Consider the following 16,528-nt stretch of genomic DNA (forward strand, 5'->3'; position numbering starts at 1 on the left):
GACGTTTTATTTATTTAATTTAGCTCAATATATATACTAATTTGTTTAATAATGAAAGATTTATTCATAATAAAAGTGATTTATTACAGTATATTGCTTTAATTTAATATTTACCTTACTAAAGACAAGATTAAAGCAATTTGACAATTCCACAAGCACTTGATGATATATTCATTAATGTATGAGCATTTATTATTTATTTATTTACATCATCATCATGATAATGATGATGTATGAGCATTTGGTAACAATACATAAGGCCTCTTATGAATGGAATGGAAAGCCTTTACAATATAATTTATATTTATACCACATGTCATTTCATTTCATTCAAACTTGTATGAAAGGTAGAAACTAAAACTTTGAAAACAGCTGAAAATTTAAAACTGAGTATATAAAAAATATTAAATTTATTACTACAACACTACTTTACTTAATGATATTATATACTTCTATAAAATCTAAACTTTTTTATTAAACTACCATTTTGGTTTGAAAATAGTATATTTTTTTAATCTTTTACAAGTTCAAATGAAATAAACAAAAAGCAATATTATAGCATCTTGAAACAACCTTTGCAATCTAATAACACTAATTATTTTACTAAAATTATCCTAAATGTGACATCCAATTAAAGTAATGGCAATTTTCATTCATATTTTAATAATGCACACACAAAAAGTGATTTAATTTACTACTAAACTAAGATTACTTAATTACTTTCATAAATAATATATTAATTATTGCTTTGTTGCAAGATGACAGCCCCCACATATTATTACAATAAATGTACACTCATTACAATTGTAAAAAAAATATAAAAATAAAAAAATATTGCCTGTAAAGAGCATGTTAATAAAGTAAAATAAAACATCCAAGTTTTAAAACGACAAGACTTGGAATGCATCATTAAATAATTTACAATGGTATGTAAGAGTAGCAACCACTAACAATAATTCACTGGGATTTACTGAAAACAATATTAAAAATGAATATTACAGATATATTCAGTAACCAAAGAAGTAAATATTAAACCCAAGATTTTTTTTTATTATATCAATTACCTACCAGGCCACATAAATTGTATCTTATCTTATCCTCATTGTTAAAGACAATACCTTACATAATATATAATCACACAAGATATTTTTCCTATAATTATTACACCAAAATTATACTATTAAAATGCTATTTATGAAATATGAACTTTTTGTTTACTTAGCTTTTTTCTTTCCTGATTTTACTGTAGATTCAACTTCCTTTGACCAAATAGACCTGTTCAGTGTCTCGCCTAAAGTATAAAGACCAAAGACAAAGCCAAGACTGAACAAGTAGAAAAATATTCTTACAGGCCAATTAAGTACATAGAGAATAGGGTACACCCAACTTCCTGTTTTAAAGTAGATAACATGAATCCATACTACATAAAAAAGCATAAAGGTAGTTAATACTGACAAACCTATCTTTCTGCGTGGATACATTCTAAATGACGTTGTCAGTTCGATAATAGTAAATATTACAATATTAGAATGCATTACATGATTTAACCATGTAGGAAAAAATTCGTCCATCATTTTAGGCAAAATAAGTTCCCTGTCAACTGCATATATGCCCCAGAATGTTATACCAACAAACATTGACAGTGGAAATGCTAATGCACTAAAGAGTAAATCCTTGAATCGTCTTATTAATGGCTTATTAGATGGTGTGGACTCATTAGATCCCACAATATCATTGATGAGAGCCACAGTAAAGTACAGCGTTTGCAGCATCTGAAATAATTAGCTCATTAGTTCATTTACTTTTTTTATTTATTATTAAATATTTTTAATGATTGAACTATTTTATTTACCGCATTTAAGTAAGTCAAGTATTTAAACTTTCCACCGAACGAGGTCACCGTGGTTGCAGTACTTGGTACTTTAACGTAAGTATAGTCGTAATAACAACCATAAAAGAATTGAAGTGCACCAACAAGGTGAAACAACATTTTTAACATTTTGGATTTTTACAAATTTAAAGTAATATAAGAAATTAAAAACTAATGATAGTTTTTGATAAAATGTTACACTTTCATTCTCGATTGAGAACTAAAATTTTATCAATCACTTATTAATTAATATTCAATAAATCACAATACTTGATTTAATTAGTTTTGGAAAGACCGACAAATATCACACAAATATTAAAAAAAAATTATTCATTCGGTTCCAAATGACATTATGTTTTACTATTGCTCAGATTTCAGTCAGACAGCGACTCAAAATCTAAAGTCTAAAGTCATAGACATGCAATCCATTTGATATCAGTGTTTCCAGACGTCATTAATTGTTATTTGATAGTTGTAAGATGGGTAAATAAAAAGTTGTATTCCTTAAAGTTATTTTAAAAAAGTAGTATTTTTTAAATATTTGTAATGATTGATTTTAAAAAAATCCAGTAATAAAGAAGTACTTAAACCTTATTATTTCTATATAAAATGTTACTGTTCATTTTATCCAGCATATACACGACTTTACGCGTCACGTGTCAGCTAAGCACAACGTCTCGTCTTCGTAGTTTTAAAATATTTGAAAAAAAAAAACAAGAGAGGAACTATAGTCCGTCTACAGTTATTTTACCTCTGGCTAGCTTGTGCGATGTGTTGCTATAGGTAGTCTCTAAAAATCCTTTGTATAAAATTAGGAAATCGTGATAGATAAGGGAATATTTGGTGGTAGTGGCAGAATGATATGAAGCTGTCCTTCATATAAAATACCTATTTACTTCTACCTGAGCCAAATGGAGAATTATATTTTTAACCCGTATACGGTGGTCTATTATACCTACATAATTCGGTGCAATCGGTGGTAGTAACTAGAGGAGACAAGCCCGTAGATGGATGTAGGTGTGGCGTGGCTCATATATTCTAACCATATCATTGTTTTTAGGCAATAAATAAAAACAAGTATGGATTGGTCAGTTTTTATTTATTATAAGAATGGTCTAAATGGACATCATCAGAAGAGAACGAATAATCAGAAGTGATATCAGACTCAGTATCCGAGTCGTCGTTTACTTGTGTAATATTTTTTTTCAATTTCATCGTCTACGTTTTAAGTCAATATCGATCTTTAACTCTGCTAAAAATTTCGTTAAAGTTGGAATCTCTTTCCTGACTGCGTACATTTCGTGTATTTTATTTCTAACTCAACAAAGATCAATATCGTCTATCTGTATCACTGTTTATTAAATGTGTTTTTTCCTCGGTATGGAGATTTTTCGAGACGTGGAAGCAACAATTTTATCTTCTTTAGTAATGGTGCTGATGATTTTCTCAGACAAACCTGATATTTAAAAAGCCTTAATTAATAAACTTACAATATTAAATTAACGATTTCACTTGTACGCACTTAGAAAATACTTTTACTACATATAGTGTGTGCCGTGGATGGAAGGTGAATAATACTATGACCCATATTGGTAAAAATCTATTTATTTGTAAAAATTTTAATTTTATGTAATTATCATTAATCTTAAATTATAACATTTCACTGAAGTAGAGAATTATTTTTCATACATACGGGAAATGTATAATAGCAGATAACATTATTTTACATACCTGTCAATTGTCATGGCAGCTACCCGTTTCAAACCGAATGACAGGAATTTTTGCTAGCTCCTTCCTTTTCACAAAATTCACGCACAGCTAGCACGATCTTTCTTGCACTACTCCGAATTCTTTTTGGCATGATTAAATGTAATTAATCGCTGAATTTATCATTTAACTCTAGTAGCTCTGAACAATTGTTCAGAGCTACTAGAGTTAAATGATAGACAGTCAACAATGCCAATCCAACGCGCGGCCTTTTTGATAGATGTCAGAGGTAAAATACCTGAACGGACTGTACATACCATACCTGAGGTGACAATTGAGACAGAGATACCTCCTTGGGGGTTCAATTTATATTTCAAATTACCTTACTCGGACAGGGTGTATAACAAAAACTTTCGAGTTTTTAATCAACTTTTAGGGTAATTTAAAGTTGGTCCTAGGGGATCATTCTATAGGAGGTCATTCTATAGGAGGTGGCATCACTGAGTTCAGAAAAGAAAATGAGAGAAATAAAATAGTTTATAATGCAAGTCGTATTGAATTATAGTACTAACGTTTTAGTATTTTACAATTATATTTGAAATAAATTCAACAGACAAACTTTTTTACTCAACATAATGACGTGTTAATATTAAAAAACTAAGTACATAGATAACAACAAAACATTACTTAGGTCTTTCTCAGACCCGATATAACAATATTTTGAATCTCAATTAAAGCCCTTGATATAACAATATTTTGAAGCTCAGTTGAAGCAATTCTAAGTATTGTTGTGTTCCCTTTTGAAAGTAAAGTGAAGTGAACTAGTGTAACTACACGTACAAGGAACATACCATTTTAGTTTCCAAAGATGGCAGCGCATTGGCGATGTAAGGAATGTATAATAATCCTTACATCGCCTAATATGGTGGTGACTGAGGGTTGCTAGATATATCAAGTAAAGCACGGTTACCTATGAAGCTAGTTTATAAAGAGAAAAAATTATTTTATTTACGACAGTCAATATATAATAATATAACCAAAAATAAGTTGAAAAAACCAATATTTCCATTTGTAATTAATTTCAAAGACATTAATCATATCATATCAAAAAGTTTTACAATACTTTCTAAGTTACATATTGTTCCAAGAAAAAAAACCTAATAATTATTATTTAATAAATTCACAACATGATTTTTACGTTCAGCATGATTTATATAATATTACGTTCACATATGAACTTCTAAAAATGTTTTATTATACAGTGAATTCCTGACGTTGATTAGTGGAAATATTAAAATACACATATTTAGATGAGAGGTAGCTTTGCGAAAGGCGGTGGCGCTAAGTCTGGTGTGGCAGCGACGAAGGGCGTGCGGCGGGGGCGCCGGTACCGCGGCGCTGCGTGCGGCAGCTCGGGAAGCGCTCCGCGCACCAGGCCTCGTAGTGCAGCGTTACGTTGGCGTAACTGCAATACGTCTTCGTGAATACGCTCCCGATCTACAATGTATAAATAATTACATCATTGCAAATAAAAAAAATATTATTAAAAATAAAATAAGAACAGTAGAATGATTTTTGAGCGTCTGTAATTATAAAGTAAATAACTCGGTAGTAGCAGTAGCGTCCTAAAATATTGTACCTACCTTGTAAAATGGTTAAATAGTTATTTAAACCAGAAAGCAACCCATCCCAAAAACGATCTTTTTCTGAAGAAAATAAGTTTTTCCACTGAGACCAATATTGTTCTATTTCTTCCACATTAAGTTTCCGAGATGGAGACCCAAAGTCGGGTGTCTTGACGCTATCCCTTAACAAAAACACACAACATTTATGAATACGTGAATAATTCATGATGTTTTTAACTATTATTTTGTGCATATATGTGAAAAGAAACAATAAGCTATCAAAATGATATAAGGCAGTGTAAGGTGTGTCTTGTGAAGGTAGTATCTTTATTTATTTTTTTAGTGTTTGAATGTAGGTTCAAGGCGTTTTATATTTTATCGATAACTAGTAGATTTTACTTTATCAAGAAGGAATGTCAAAATTCGATTGCGACCGCAATATTTAAATCGAACGACTCCTTCATTTGGATTCAGTAGCTTGCGGAACCAAAATACAGATAGATCATGTATTTTTATACAAATTAGTACTTGATAAGCTCGACTGACCCTTTTTAATAGATGAACTCAGCCTCAATGCCTTCTCTTTAATATTAACCCGAACATCGCAGTACGCTCGTTTTTCAACAAGGGTCTTAGAATCAAACTTGTAACTTAAAAAAATACAGACACAGTATTCTCGATTCAAAACTCGTGAAATTGATATATTTTCAAATAATTGAACTAAATAAATAAGTCACTATTAAAAATGATGATAGATGATGAATAAATATGAATAATGTAATATAAACTGTCTTTAAATTGTGTTAGACGTGCAAGAGGATGCATAGACTATATGACAAATGACTTGTACATTTACTCACAGTATACCGTAAAGCTTTTTTTTTTCAGGAGGAACAAATGCCGACATAAATTCGTTCAAAGCTGTTAATACTTGCATCGATTCTATTTCCAAAAAATGTCCAACTGAAATTTTATTTAAAATTAAAATAATCTTGAAAAAATATTTGTCAAAATATATATTTTGTTTCCTTACGAGGACATAGAAAAGGATTCGGCTTCTTTGGTGAGACGACAGTAGGCTGGGAAGCCACCGTAACTCCTCGGCCGCGTTTTCCTGAAGTGGATCCACCTTCCGATGCATTATCCGAGACAGCCAATGTTACTACCAATAACATATGAATTATATTATAACTTTTATTTTTATTCTGCTGCTAATTAAATTATTTCTCTTATTTTCTACCCTATTGTAGATTATTGTATTCCTTATTCTCCAAACACACCGCTTTGAAGCTAACGGCTTCGTTTTCTATTCTATGGGAGACTTTAGAAATGTCTCATTTCAAACCTTCGTATCGTTAATAGTAATATATATTACACAATTTAAAACATTAACCGCATCTCTTTCTTCATATATCTGCTCCCCTTATATACATAATAGGTTAAGAGGTAACACGTACCCTTTTTAAAAGTAGGTACAACGATAAAAAATTCGTAGATTGACAAGCCTTCATTAAGTTACATTACCTACTATACACATTTAATAATATTTAATCATAAATCTTTCAGACGTTCTCAATGATTCGCGGCATTTTCTCAATATAATATCATTATATAAACAATGTATATAAAGAAACCTTTCGGATCTCCACATTTTTGTATTATTTCATCCGCCTCTGCCATAAGAAGTTGATCAGCTGCAGATAAATCGTGTGGCCTGCGAAAATAGATGATAGAAAATGATCATTCAGAAAATTGTATTTAACTTTCATTTATATAGAGAGTCGTAGCGTATACCTTCAAGAAGTAAATATATACCTAACTAATGTTAAAATATAATAATATGTTTCATAATCTGTATTTATGCCCAAGTTGGTAATATCCGTACATATGAAATGCGAAAATCGGTTAGGACTTGAGGAAATGGTTCCATTATTTACCTGAAACCAACATGCATTGAGCGGGATGTGCTTGCAGATATACTTCTGACTACACTCGAACGAATTCTCGTCGATGATCTGTCAGCTAAATAAAAATGATATACATAAAATTATCACAAATAAATTAAATCATAGTTTTAGTCTTTATATATCATATACAATATGTAGAAAAAGAGGTTCGAAATTCAGTTTATGTTGGAACACAATAATTATACATTGCTAATAAAAGTTATATACAACGCATCTTTTGAGTTCTCAATCATTACTGTAATATCATAGCTTCAATGTGATAGGATATGAAACTGTTAGAAGAATAATAAATCAAACCATCGACTTAAAAGGGTCATTAGTACGAGATACGGTAAACGAACTATATGAAACTAGTTGTCCCCTGCGGATTTACTCGCGTTTAAGGGATCTAAGTTTATAATCTGAGTATAACCCTGCGTCCTTCCGTGGGGTTCAAACTTGCTTTATACCAAATTTCATCAAATTTGTTTAGTGGTTTGGCCGTGAAAAAGCAATAGACAGACAGATAGACAGAGTTACTTTTGCATTTATAATACTTCTATAGATTACTATAAACGTAAGGTTACTTTATTCCCCATCCGACAGCATTTGATTCGATTTGCTAACATAAATAAATCAGTGTCATCGTCAATTAACAGATAAGGCTATACATTTCTTATACCTTATCTTAGACTAGATTATAAATTATAATTTTAATAATTATTAATTTCTATTGAAAAAAAAAAACCTAGAATAAACAGTAAAGCAATACAATACATTGCATTGTTAAGATACAGTAGAAATAAAATACATAATATTAATTATAACTAGTTCTATCTATAGCGTATAAAAAGTAAAAGCTGAGTGATATGCAGAACGCAAACAAAATCTAAGATATACTAAAGGTTTAAACAAATACGGCAAACATAATAGCGAGGCAAGCTACCAGAGTACTGGTACTACCAGTCCCGCACAGAGAATCAGGTGATTATTTAAATATAAGTCCCTAATGAGTTAGATACAAGATACGAATAATCTTACCATGCCCTTTGACGCTAATACTGACATGGTGCGATTCCTCTTGAGATGTAACCTTAAAAAAATATTAATTTCTTAAAATTTATTCGTAAATAATTATAACTTAGTCTTTTAAGATTATAAAAAGTTACCGCTAGACTCGAAGGTTCCACCATGTCGGATGTAGCTTCCAAGCCAATACATATTGGACAAAACGCGTAATTTAAGAATATCTTACATAGCAGTTCAATATCCTCCTCGGCTTGAATTTCTAAAGCCTACAATGATGTAAATTAAATTAATCACAGATATATATCTTTAGAAGAGGGTTGCACTGAATGTATTTACCATAAAAATAGAATCCAGTGTACATAGATTTCGTGAAGTAAGAGGATATTTTTCAATAAGTTTTAACAAACGATCTTCGACTAGAAATCCAGTATTGTCTGCAATAAGTTGAAGGATGTGACGTACCTACAAAACATCGGTTATACATTAATAAGGACGACTCTTTTACAAATATCACCATAAAATCTTATTTACTTAGGTACATACCAGTCTATCTTTTGCTTCATGAGCGGCTATACTCATCGGATTCTCTTTACCGTCCATCGGATTTGATCCAGATACAACAGTAGTCGTAACCGGGTCTAGAGACACTATAAAATTGTATGAATAATAGTAACTAATATAAAACATTCTTATCATACGTGTAATCAATCTGTCATTAGAAAGAAACAATTTTTCTTGGGAGTAAGGCTTTGCAAGCAAGCCCGTCTGGATAGGTATGATAGGTCACCTTTTCCACCCATACTCTGCAGCCAAACAGCAATTACGTACATTGGTTAACAAAAAAACATATTATGTATGTAACCTGAAAACGTCTGTCCAGTTATGTTTAGAACAAGAATAAGAATACTATAAATAAAATTAATATGTTACAAATAAGAGTAGTTTTTTTGGAATTTTATTTTATTATAATTTCAGCTCTCATTAATAAAATGAAGCTATTTCGTTATATTGCAATGTATCTTTATATTTTCTTCTGTATTTTGCTTCAGGGTCGTCTCATTGCAATGTCCAATAGTATAATCCTTAGCGGATTATACTATTGGACAATTGGACAAACGTAGACTCTACTTCCCCTGATATCGTTTTTCTATTGTAGAAATGTCTTGGTGAAATTTTCATCAAATAAATCTAAATGTAAACGTATAAAACATAATTTCAGTTAAAAGAGATAAATATTACAGTCTAAAGACTTAAAACAGCGCCGAAACAATGCTTATAGTCACTTGATCAGAGATTTCCGAGAAAATTGAAAGACCTATTCATGAGAGATTACCAAATAAATTTTCACTCAGTTTACTAAATTTTTTTTTCAAATATGAAAGCCAGTCCGATGGATAGCTTTCACAAAGTTTTAAAAGTAACAAAACTTGCCAGGGTAATCTTTACACTTTTTTTTCACATTATTAAAGAACCACATAACTCGGAAAATAGTAAACACAACTACGCTCTTTAAATAATAAGTACTCTAAATATGAAATTAACGCATAAAATCTTCATTTATAAGAATAATAGCAGCAACACAAAAACACAACCAAATAATGAGAGAACCAGTGTAACTAAAGGCACAAGAGACAAATCACCTTGATCTGAATATTTCTTAAGTGCCAATGACTATGGTTGGTCGTGACCACTTCCCACTTACCATCCAGTGGCTCGTTTGTCCGTCCATCTACCTACTTTATATAAAAAATAAACAAACCAAATTTCGACAGAGGGCTCTTCGGCGGCGGGGGCGGCGGTTTCGGTGGCGGCTCGGCGAGTACGTGTGCGTGCAGCGCCGTCTCCGCGCGGCGCACGCGTCCGCACAGCGCATTGCATCGTGACACAGACATACGCCAAACCTACAAATTGGCATCGCACGTTTCGAATTGGATTGTTGTATTGTTATAAATACAACAATCCAATAAAATTTAAATTAAATTAAATTGTCTATTATTTAGACAATTTAAATAAATATTGATAGTGATGTGTATTTTCGTATTCTGAATGTATTCACTCTGAATCTGTAATTTTAAAACGCAAATAATTGATCGGAAGAAACCGTTATTCTGGCGTGACATCTGGTCATTAAAATACTGACTTTATTTCAAACCTAAAAGGTTTCCTAGAATAAATGGTTACGAACCAATAAAAACGCGTTATTGGCAATAGATTTTTTTTTATTATTTGTCTTGTAAAATTTGTGTATTGAAAAAGTTGTTGTTGTAGTGGGCAAACAATTTTACAACGACAGGGGAGACAAGACATCCAGAGATTAGACGAGTTGACAAACCGGAGAACTAACTTACGCAAATCTAGCAATTCTAGGCTACGAGCGAATTTTCGCAGACCCCAGCCGCCTCAGATTGTGACCGCTAATTATCATGCCTTACAGGAATAAGAATTTTATAATAAAAGATAATTTTCTTAAACAGATTTCGAAGTATACGACCTAATTTAATATTTGCTAATTCAAATTATAAAACTTGTATAAAGATTTAAGCCAACCTGACAAAACTTGTAGTTATTAACGTGAGAGAAATGGTGACACTTCTTTTCCAAATCATCCATAGCCTGCATTAACTTTATAATTTCAGCATCTGCCTTTATTTCTTCCATTGCTCCATCATCGGCCGCTTTACGAATTTTAGCTCTTAATGTATTAGCAACGTCAGACATTTTGTTGAGCTTTCTCTTTTGTTGAGATCGGACGAAAACGTTTTCCTCTTCCCTTTTTTTCAACACCTTTATAATTGCATCAAATAACCTTTTTTTACTACCAATACTATTACTCGATTTATTATTTAATACCATGAAATACACTAACCTGATAGTTGTATCCAATTTTTTCAGTATTAATTATACATGTTGCTTTTAATTTTTCCAACTCCTTCTGCAGTTCTTGAATGAGCGTTTCGAGTTCTATTTTTGCTTCGCGATACTTTGCATGGTGGTCCCACATGATTGCTTCCATCTCTAATTTATGCTCGTCTAACTATATTGAATAAACACAAGTACTATATAATCAAATTTTAACCAAAGTTTATTTAATAAGACTTATTTAAAAATGAACAAAAGCAAGTCAGAAAATTGATATTGCATTGAATATACATAGCATTAAAAATGAAATATATATTCTTTGCAAAAATATTCTTCCACTCCTAGCTAACTAATGGGCTTCTAAATTATATCACGTCTAATTTGACTGCAAAAAAAAACGATACAATTATCAAATGTGTACAATTTCAAAATTATTTACATCTATCAATTGTAAGATGTTTTAAAATTAAATACGATTAAAATTTCGATAGCGAAGCAATTGATCAAGTAATTTCAAAGCTTATTCAGGATTGACATTTCCCTTACGAACGTAACCGTACCCTACATTGGGGAAAAAATAACGTCACCTTTGTTGACGATTGTCATGAATTAAGAACTGGTACCTGCTCAAATTTATATTCCATATGAGCAACTTCTTCTTTATCCCGTTGTTTATACAAGGCCTCCCACCGCTTATTATTATGGTCTACCATAATCTCGCGTTCGATATTAATGGCTTGCTCGATTAAAAACAATTGTTTTTCATAAGCTCGTTGCATTATAGTAAGTTGCTTCTCTATTCTGTCAGAAAGTTCCTTTATATCTTTATCCTGAAAATAAATGTAAAATAGCATATGTCAATCATAAATCGTTTAATTGACAAATAAAATGATAGCGCCTATTAGATATTTTATTTCAATTGATTAACCTGTTTATCTAAATCTTCATAATAAGCATTGTCCATTTTCTTAAGGTCTTGTTTAAGTTCATCGATTAATTTTTCTTTCTGTTTTAATACAACATCGCATTTACGCTTTTGCTCCTTTATTGCTGCATCAATATCTAAAGGATCTTTTATTGCAAGCATAAAATCCCAATTTACAGAAATGGCATCATACTGGATTTGACTGTCAGAGGCTTCAGCTTCCATTTTCGCCATCGAATCTGATGATTTTAAAATTTAGATATCAATGCGTTACATGAAAAATAATAGAATATAATTATGTATATTTTTAATACAAAATATACGCAGTATATTGTAATGTCGGTACCAAGTGAATAACAATTTTTTTTTTATTTTCTGCCTAATGGTACCTAAGTAGTTTCAGGAATATATCATATTGGTAAATAATAGTAAAATTGTCTATATATAAATCTCATTACATCTTAGGTCGTCATATCTTAGCCCATATAATATTTTATAAAACGCCAGGCTATGTTAGAGTGGGATCATATGTCGGGGGTCTCTGTAATAATAATCAGCATATAGTGTAAATAGATATAATATATAAAACTCAAGAACTCAATAGTGATATATATACGTGGTTTCCAGCGCTTATAAAGATTGGTACAGTAAGAAAAATTAACAATTCCCTACATTTGTAAACTCGCCACCAAACATACCAACAGGAACTAAGAAGTTACGTCTGTAATTATTATTATTACACTGCCTCTAAAAACAGGATGACAATAATACGTTTAATGTTTACCGATAGATTAAGTGAAATTAAGAAACTAAGTAAAAGAAAATTGCAATACCCCGCATCTTAGCCGAAAATAATGCACGTCGGATGACTTCACGTTCGTCCGTGGTCACTTTAACATTGGTTACTTTAGCTGCGCCATCCAAAGCTAGACGTTGAAGTTCTTCTGCAGCAGAGGTCGTCGCTTGCTCTATGTGACCTGGTTCTTCTTCTTTAAATATTTCTTCTAAAGGCTGCTCCGCTCTAAAAGACATCAGAAAAAAGCCTAAGAATGCAATATCAATAGAAAACTTTACTAGGTATGTATTTATCTAACTTTACAAACTTAATTATGATTTAATTACAAAAAATCCTAGACAAACTTTCCGTTTCTACAGGTAGGTCTTTTGTAAATGACAATAATCGATTCGACAAAATAAAAGAATTTGAAGAAATTACATGTGTAATTAAAGTTTTTGATCATCATTTTCAATACATTAGATATTAATAATGTTTTGAAAAAGATGGTCAAAATGTTTAGTTCCCTCTGACTACTCCAGAAGACTTCTATAATATTGTTAATCTATATATATTAAATACCTCTTAAGTGCTTCCTGTCTTCGTTTGATACGTAAAGCCCTTCCTGCTTTCCGCTCATTTGGGTCCTCTGAAGTAACTTGAGGTTCTTTCGGTGCAAGAACGTCTTCTTCATCTTCATCACGTCCACCATACTTACCGTTCATAGTGTACAAATAAATAAAGTATAATCTTTATTGTATATAAATATTAAAATAGATTAATCTGAATATATTCACATCAATATGACATCAATTGAATAAATCTTCTAACATAAACACAATTTGTTGCTATAGTAACACATTTTCCATAGTTATTTTAAATACTCTTTGGTAATACATAATTTGTATCTAAAGTTCTACGTATATAATAGTGTTATTTTTTTAATATCTATATAATTAATAAATATTTCGCAAAATATTCTTTTTGTTTTCAATTTTACCGCCATTGGCTAAATGAACCATAGCATACCAACGACTGTAAGAATTTTCTAAATAATTGTTCGCTTTTGCAACACATTGTTGCGTTTGATTAGAAGATCTGTTTCAGCTCTCGATCAAACAACGATTGGAGATTTGGTGTGCGATCATAACAATAGGCATGATGGCAGTATCTAAGAATCACTGAAATTATAATTTTAAATAATAATATAGGATAGAGAGACTTTAAGTAAATCATTTATTTTTAAATTAGATGTGTGATTCTATTTATTTTAATAAAAATACAAAACAAGAATCCACCATATTAGGTCAAACACCAATCAGAATCGCGTGACGTCACGCTTTTGTAATATTGTTTTGATTTGACAATTTGTATATCGTATCGTTCGAACTTACCTTGTATTTACTCGTTTCGATATTAACGTCACCGTTTATTTGATATTGCGTTGTTAAATACTATTATCTCAGTTTAAAAAAAGTACAGCAAAGAAACGTTAGCAATGGAACAAGGATTCATCAAGGCAAATAGCTCTAATTTGCCGAGAATCGACTTGTTGATGCTAGGCGGATTTTTTGCATCAAATAATGACTTCTGCTCCGCTGAATTCCGAAATGTTAAAACTTCTATGTAAGTATTATGTGTAATAATAAGCATTAAAACACAGTGTAGTTGTCAAATTTCCATAAAATACATATTTATATTATTTCTATTGTGAAGGTTAATGTTTAAGGTTATGTTATGAAAATACCACTTAAATATATTTTTATTTATTTTAGAACCTCCCGACCATCGTACGGTGATGAAGCTGTCGGCTATGTACATCTTAAACGTAGTGGGAACATGTGCACAGTGAGGGGTAAAATTTGTTCAGAACATAAGGTACATGCAAGGTTATATGCTGTCACAGTAGTGGTAGATGAAGAAGAGGAAGCTGTTATTTCCGTACAATGTAACGATTGTGTCGCTTCTAAAGGAGACTACGAACATGCTTTAGCATTCCTCATGTGGATCCACCGTAGGAGTGAACAGCCATCCTGCACAGCTGTAGCATGTTACTGGAAGAAATCAAAACTGTCCAGGGTTGGAACTAGCCTGAAGTACATGACAGCAAAGGACTTGTCAAATTGTGCACCTAGCTGACTATCAAATAGTAAAGTTCTTGACAAGTTTTTGGACATTGGCAGAAAATAAATATTGATAACTATGAGTTATTAAAATATCAACCTAGCTATATTTGTAATAATGCTCAAAGTTTATCCATGCACCAGCTTATGCTTAAATATAAGGAACATTCCTACGAGACATTCTTAGAAAAGATTGTGCTGTCTAATCAAACTGTTGCTCAAATAGAGGAAGAGACCAGAGAACAGCACCAAAACAGCCTTTGGTTTGAATTGAGATATGGTCGAATCACAGCATCAAAAGCATTTGAATTCAGTTGGTGTAAAAAGAATGATGGAAGTCTAATAGCTTTAATAATGGGAGGCAGTATACCAGACACACCAGCCATGAAACGTGGTAGACTACTAGATAGTGAAGTGCGAAAAACTGTCAGCATTAAACTTGGTATAAAAATTAGAAAGTGTGGAATCATGCTGTCTCAAGAGTACCCGATGATAGCAGGATCACCGGATGGGATCTGTGAGGATGCTGTCATTGAGATCAAGTGCCCCACAAGTGTGAAGACATAAAAATTATATCAACAATGGCAAACCAACTGAAAAATGTAATGCACAGTTACAGATGCAAATGTATTTGACAGGGCTACAAAAGGGTTACTTTTGTATAGCTGATAGTAACTTCAGCATAAATAAAAATGTGGAAATTATAAGTGTGATGTTTGATGACATATATGTCTGATTTCCTTAAACTTTTAGTGGGTCTGTGGAAAGAAAAAATATTTCCAATATTGTACCAAAGTATATTGTAATCTTTATTAAAAGTAAAATGCACAAATGATAATTTTTGTAGTTTTATTTAACTAGTCTTGCAAATTATACATTATAAAAGCACATGCAATTACAACAACATCATCAAGTACTTTTACAAAATTTGTGTTTAGACATGCAAGCCCAGATGGGTGGTGCCTACCCATATCACATATCATACATTTTACCGTCAAACAGCAATACTTATAACTTATAAAATTGTTATGTTCTGGTTACAGGCACAAGGAATATAACTTCTTGGTTATATGATCAATGACTAATATTTTTTACCAGATTACATATATATATACTATCAGGTGGCCCATTTAACTTCCGCCTTCTTATTTGATAAAAAAATATAACTTATATTTGCTATATATTAAAAATTCCGAACCATTTCGATGTTGAAAAATTCAATCATTGTATGTAAAAATTAAAGCGATTGTCGTTATCACCAGTTAGTAAGGTATATTTAACTTTTTTTTTCCTAGGGCATTTAACGCTCCAATGTCCATAATATAGTGAAGTATCGATATATATATAATCATTGCTGTATTATTCTAATATTAATTTCTTAGTCGTTTATTTCAGTTTTCATTGCTACTCAAGTCCATTGATTCTTATTAATTTAATAAGCAATAAAAAAAAACAAATATTATTATGAAATATTAAATTAGTTGCTAAATCTATTTTCATGATGTTATTAAATATATTATTATTCTGATTATACATAAATGTAGAATTTTATTTATAAACGTAGTAAAAAGGAACAATTTACATAATATCTAATCTCCCAAATATCTACGCTTTATATAAACTTTTATCAATTTCGCATTATTTTACATTTTGTAGATACAAATTTGGT

The 16,528-nt window shown here is 31.1% G+C and overlaps 2 protein-coding genes and 1 pseudogene across 2 annotated transcripts; 1 reads left to right on the top strand and 2 right to left on the bottom strand.

Moving 5' to 3' along the window:
• Positions 1-965: 965 nt before the first annotated feature.
• LOC113400279 (androgen-induced gene 1 protein-like) lies at positions 966-2,265 on the bottom strand. The gene is made up of 2 exons (XM_026639800.2): positions 1,853-2,265; positions 966-1,772 (listed from the first exon to the last, which is right to left on the bottom strand). The coding sequence occupies exons 1-2, from the start codon at positions 1,997-1,999 to the stop codon at positions 1,215-1,217; spliced, it is 705 nt and encodes a 234-aa protein (XP_026495585.1). The 5' UTR covers positions 2,000-2,265; the 3' UTR covers positions 966-1,214.
• A 2,490-nt stretch (positions 2,266-4,755) lies between these two features.
• Positions 4,756-13,524, bottom strand: LOC113400269 (dynein regulatory complex protein 1). The gene is made up of 17 exons (XM_026639783.2): positions 13,319-13,524; positions 12,795-12,982; positions 11,965-12,200; positions 11,660-11,866; positions 11,044-11,211; positions 10,725-10,961; positions 9,937-10,078; positions 8,721-8,824; positions 8,514-8,639; positions 8,318-8,443; positions 8,190-8,241; positions 7,140-7,224; positions 6,837-6,916; positions 6,236-6,364; positions 6,063-6,165; positions 5,221-5,384; positions 4,756-5,074 (listed from the first exon to the last, which is right to left on the bottom strand). The coding sequence occupies exons 1-17, from the start codon at positions 13,459-13,461 to the stop codon at positions 4,884-4,886; spliced, it is 2,481 nt and encodes an 826-aa protein (XP_026495568.2). The 5' UTR covers positions 13,462-13,524; the 3' UTR covers positions 4,756-4,883.
• A 596-nt stretch (positions 13,525-14,120) lies between these two features.
• Positions 14,121-15,665, top strand: LOC113400286 (uncharacterized; annotated as a pseudogene).
• The last annotated feature ends 863 nt before the right edge of the window (positions 15,666-16,528 follow it).

Source organism: Vanessa tameamea, chromosome 17 (assembly GCF_037043105.1).
Source record: "Vanessa tameamea isolate UH-Manoa-2023 chromosome 17, ilVanTame1 primary haplotype, whole genome shotgun sequence".
Taxonomy (NCBI): Eukaryota; Metazoa; Arthropoda; class Insecta; order Lepidoptera; family Nymphalidae; genus Vanessa; species Vanessa tameamea.

What these genes read in the sequence shown, in the direction of transcription:
- LOC113400279 (XM_026639800.2), bottom strand. Translation starts at nt 1,999, where the DNA reads ATGTTAAAAATGTTGTTTCACCTTGTTGGTGCACTTCAATTCTTTTAT. An exon ending in ACTTGACTTACTTAAATGCG is followed by an intron (nt 1,773 to 1,852) that starts GTAAATAAAATA and finishes TAATTATTTCAG; the next exon opens with ATGCTGCAAACGCTGTACTT.
- LOC113400269 (XM_026639783.2), bottom strand. Translation starts at nt 13,461, where the DNA reads ATGAACGGTAAGTATGGTGGACGTGATGAAGATGAAGAAGACGTTCTT. An exon ending in ATTTTCGGCTAAGATGCGGG is followed by an intron (nt 12,201 to 12,794) that starts GTATTGCAATTT and finishes TAAAATCATCAG; the next exon opens with ATTCGATGGCGAAAATGGAA. An exon ending in TGGAATATAAATTTGAGCAG is followed by an intron (nt 11,212 to 11,659) that starts GTACCAGTTCTT and finishes TATTCAATATAG; the next exon opens with TTAGACGAGCATAAATTAGA.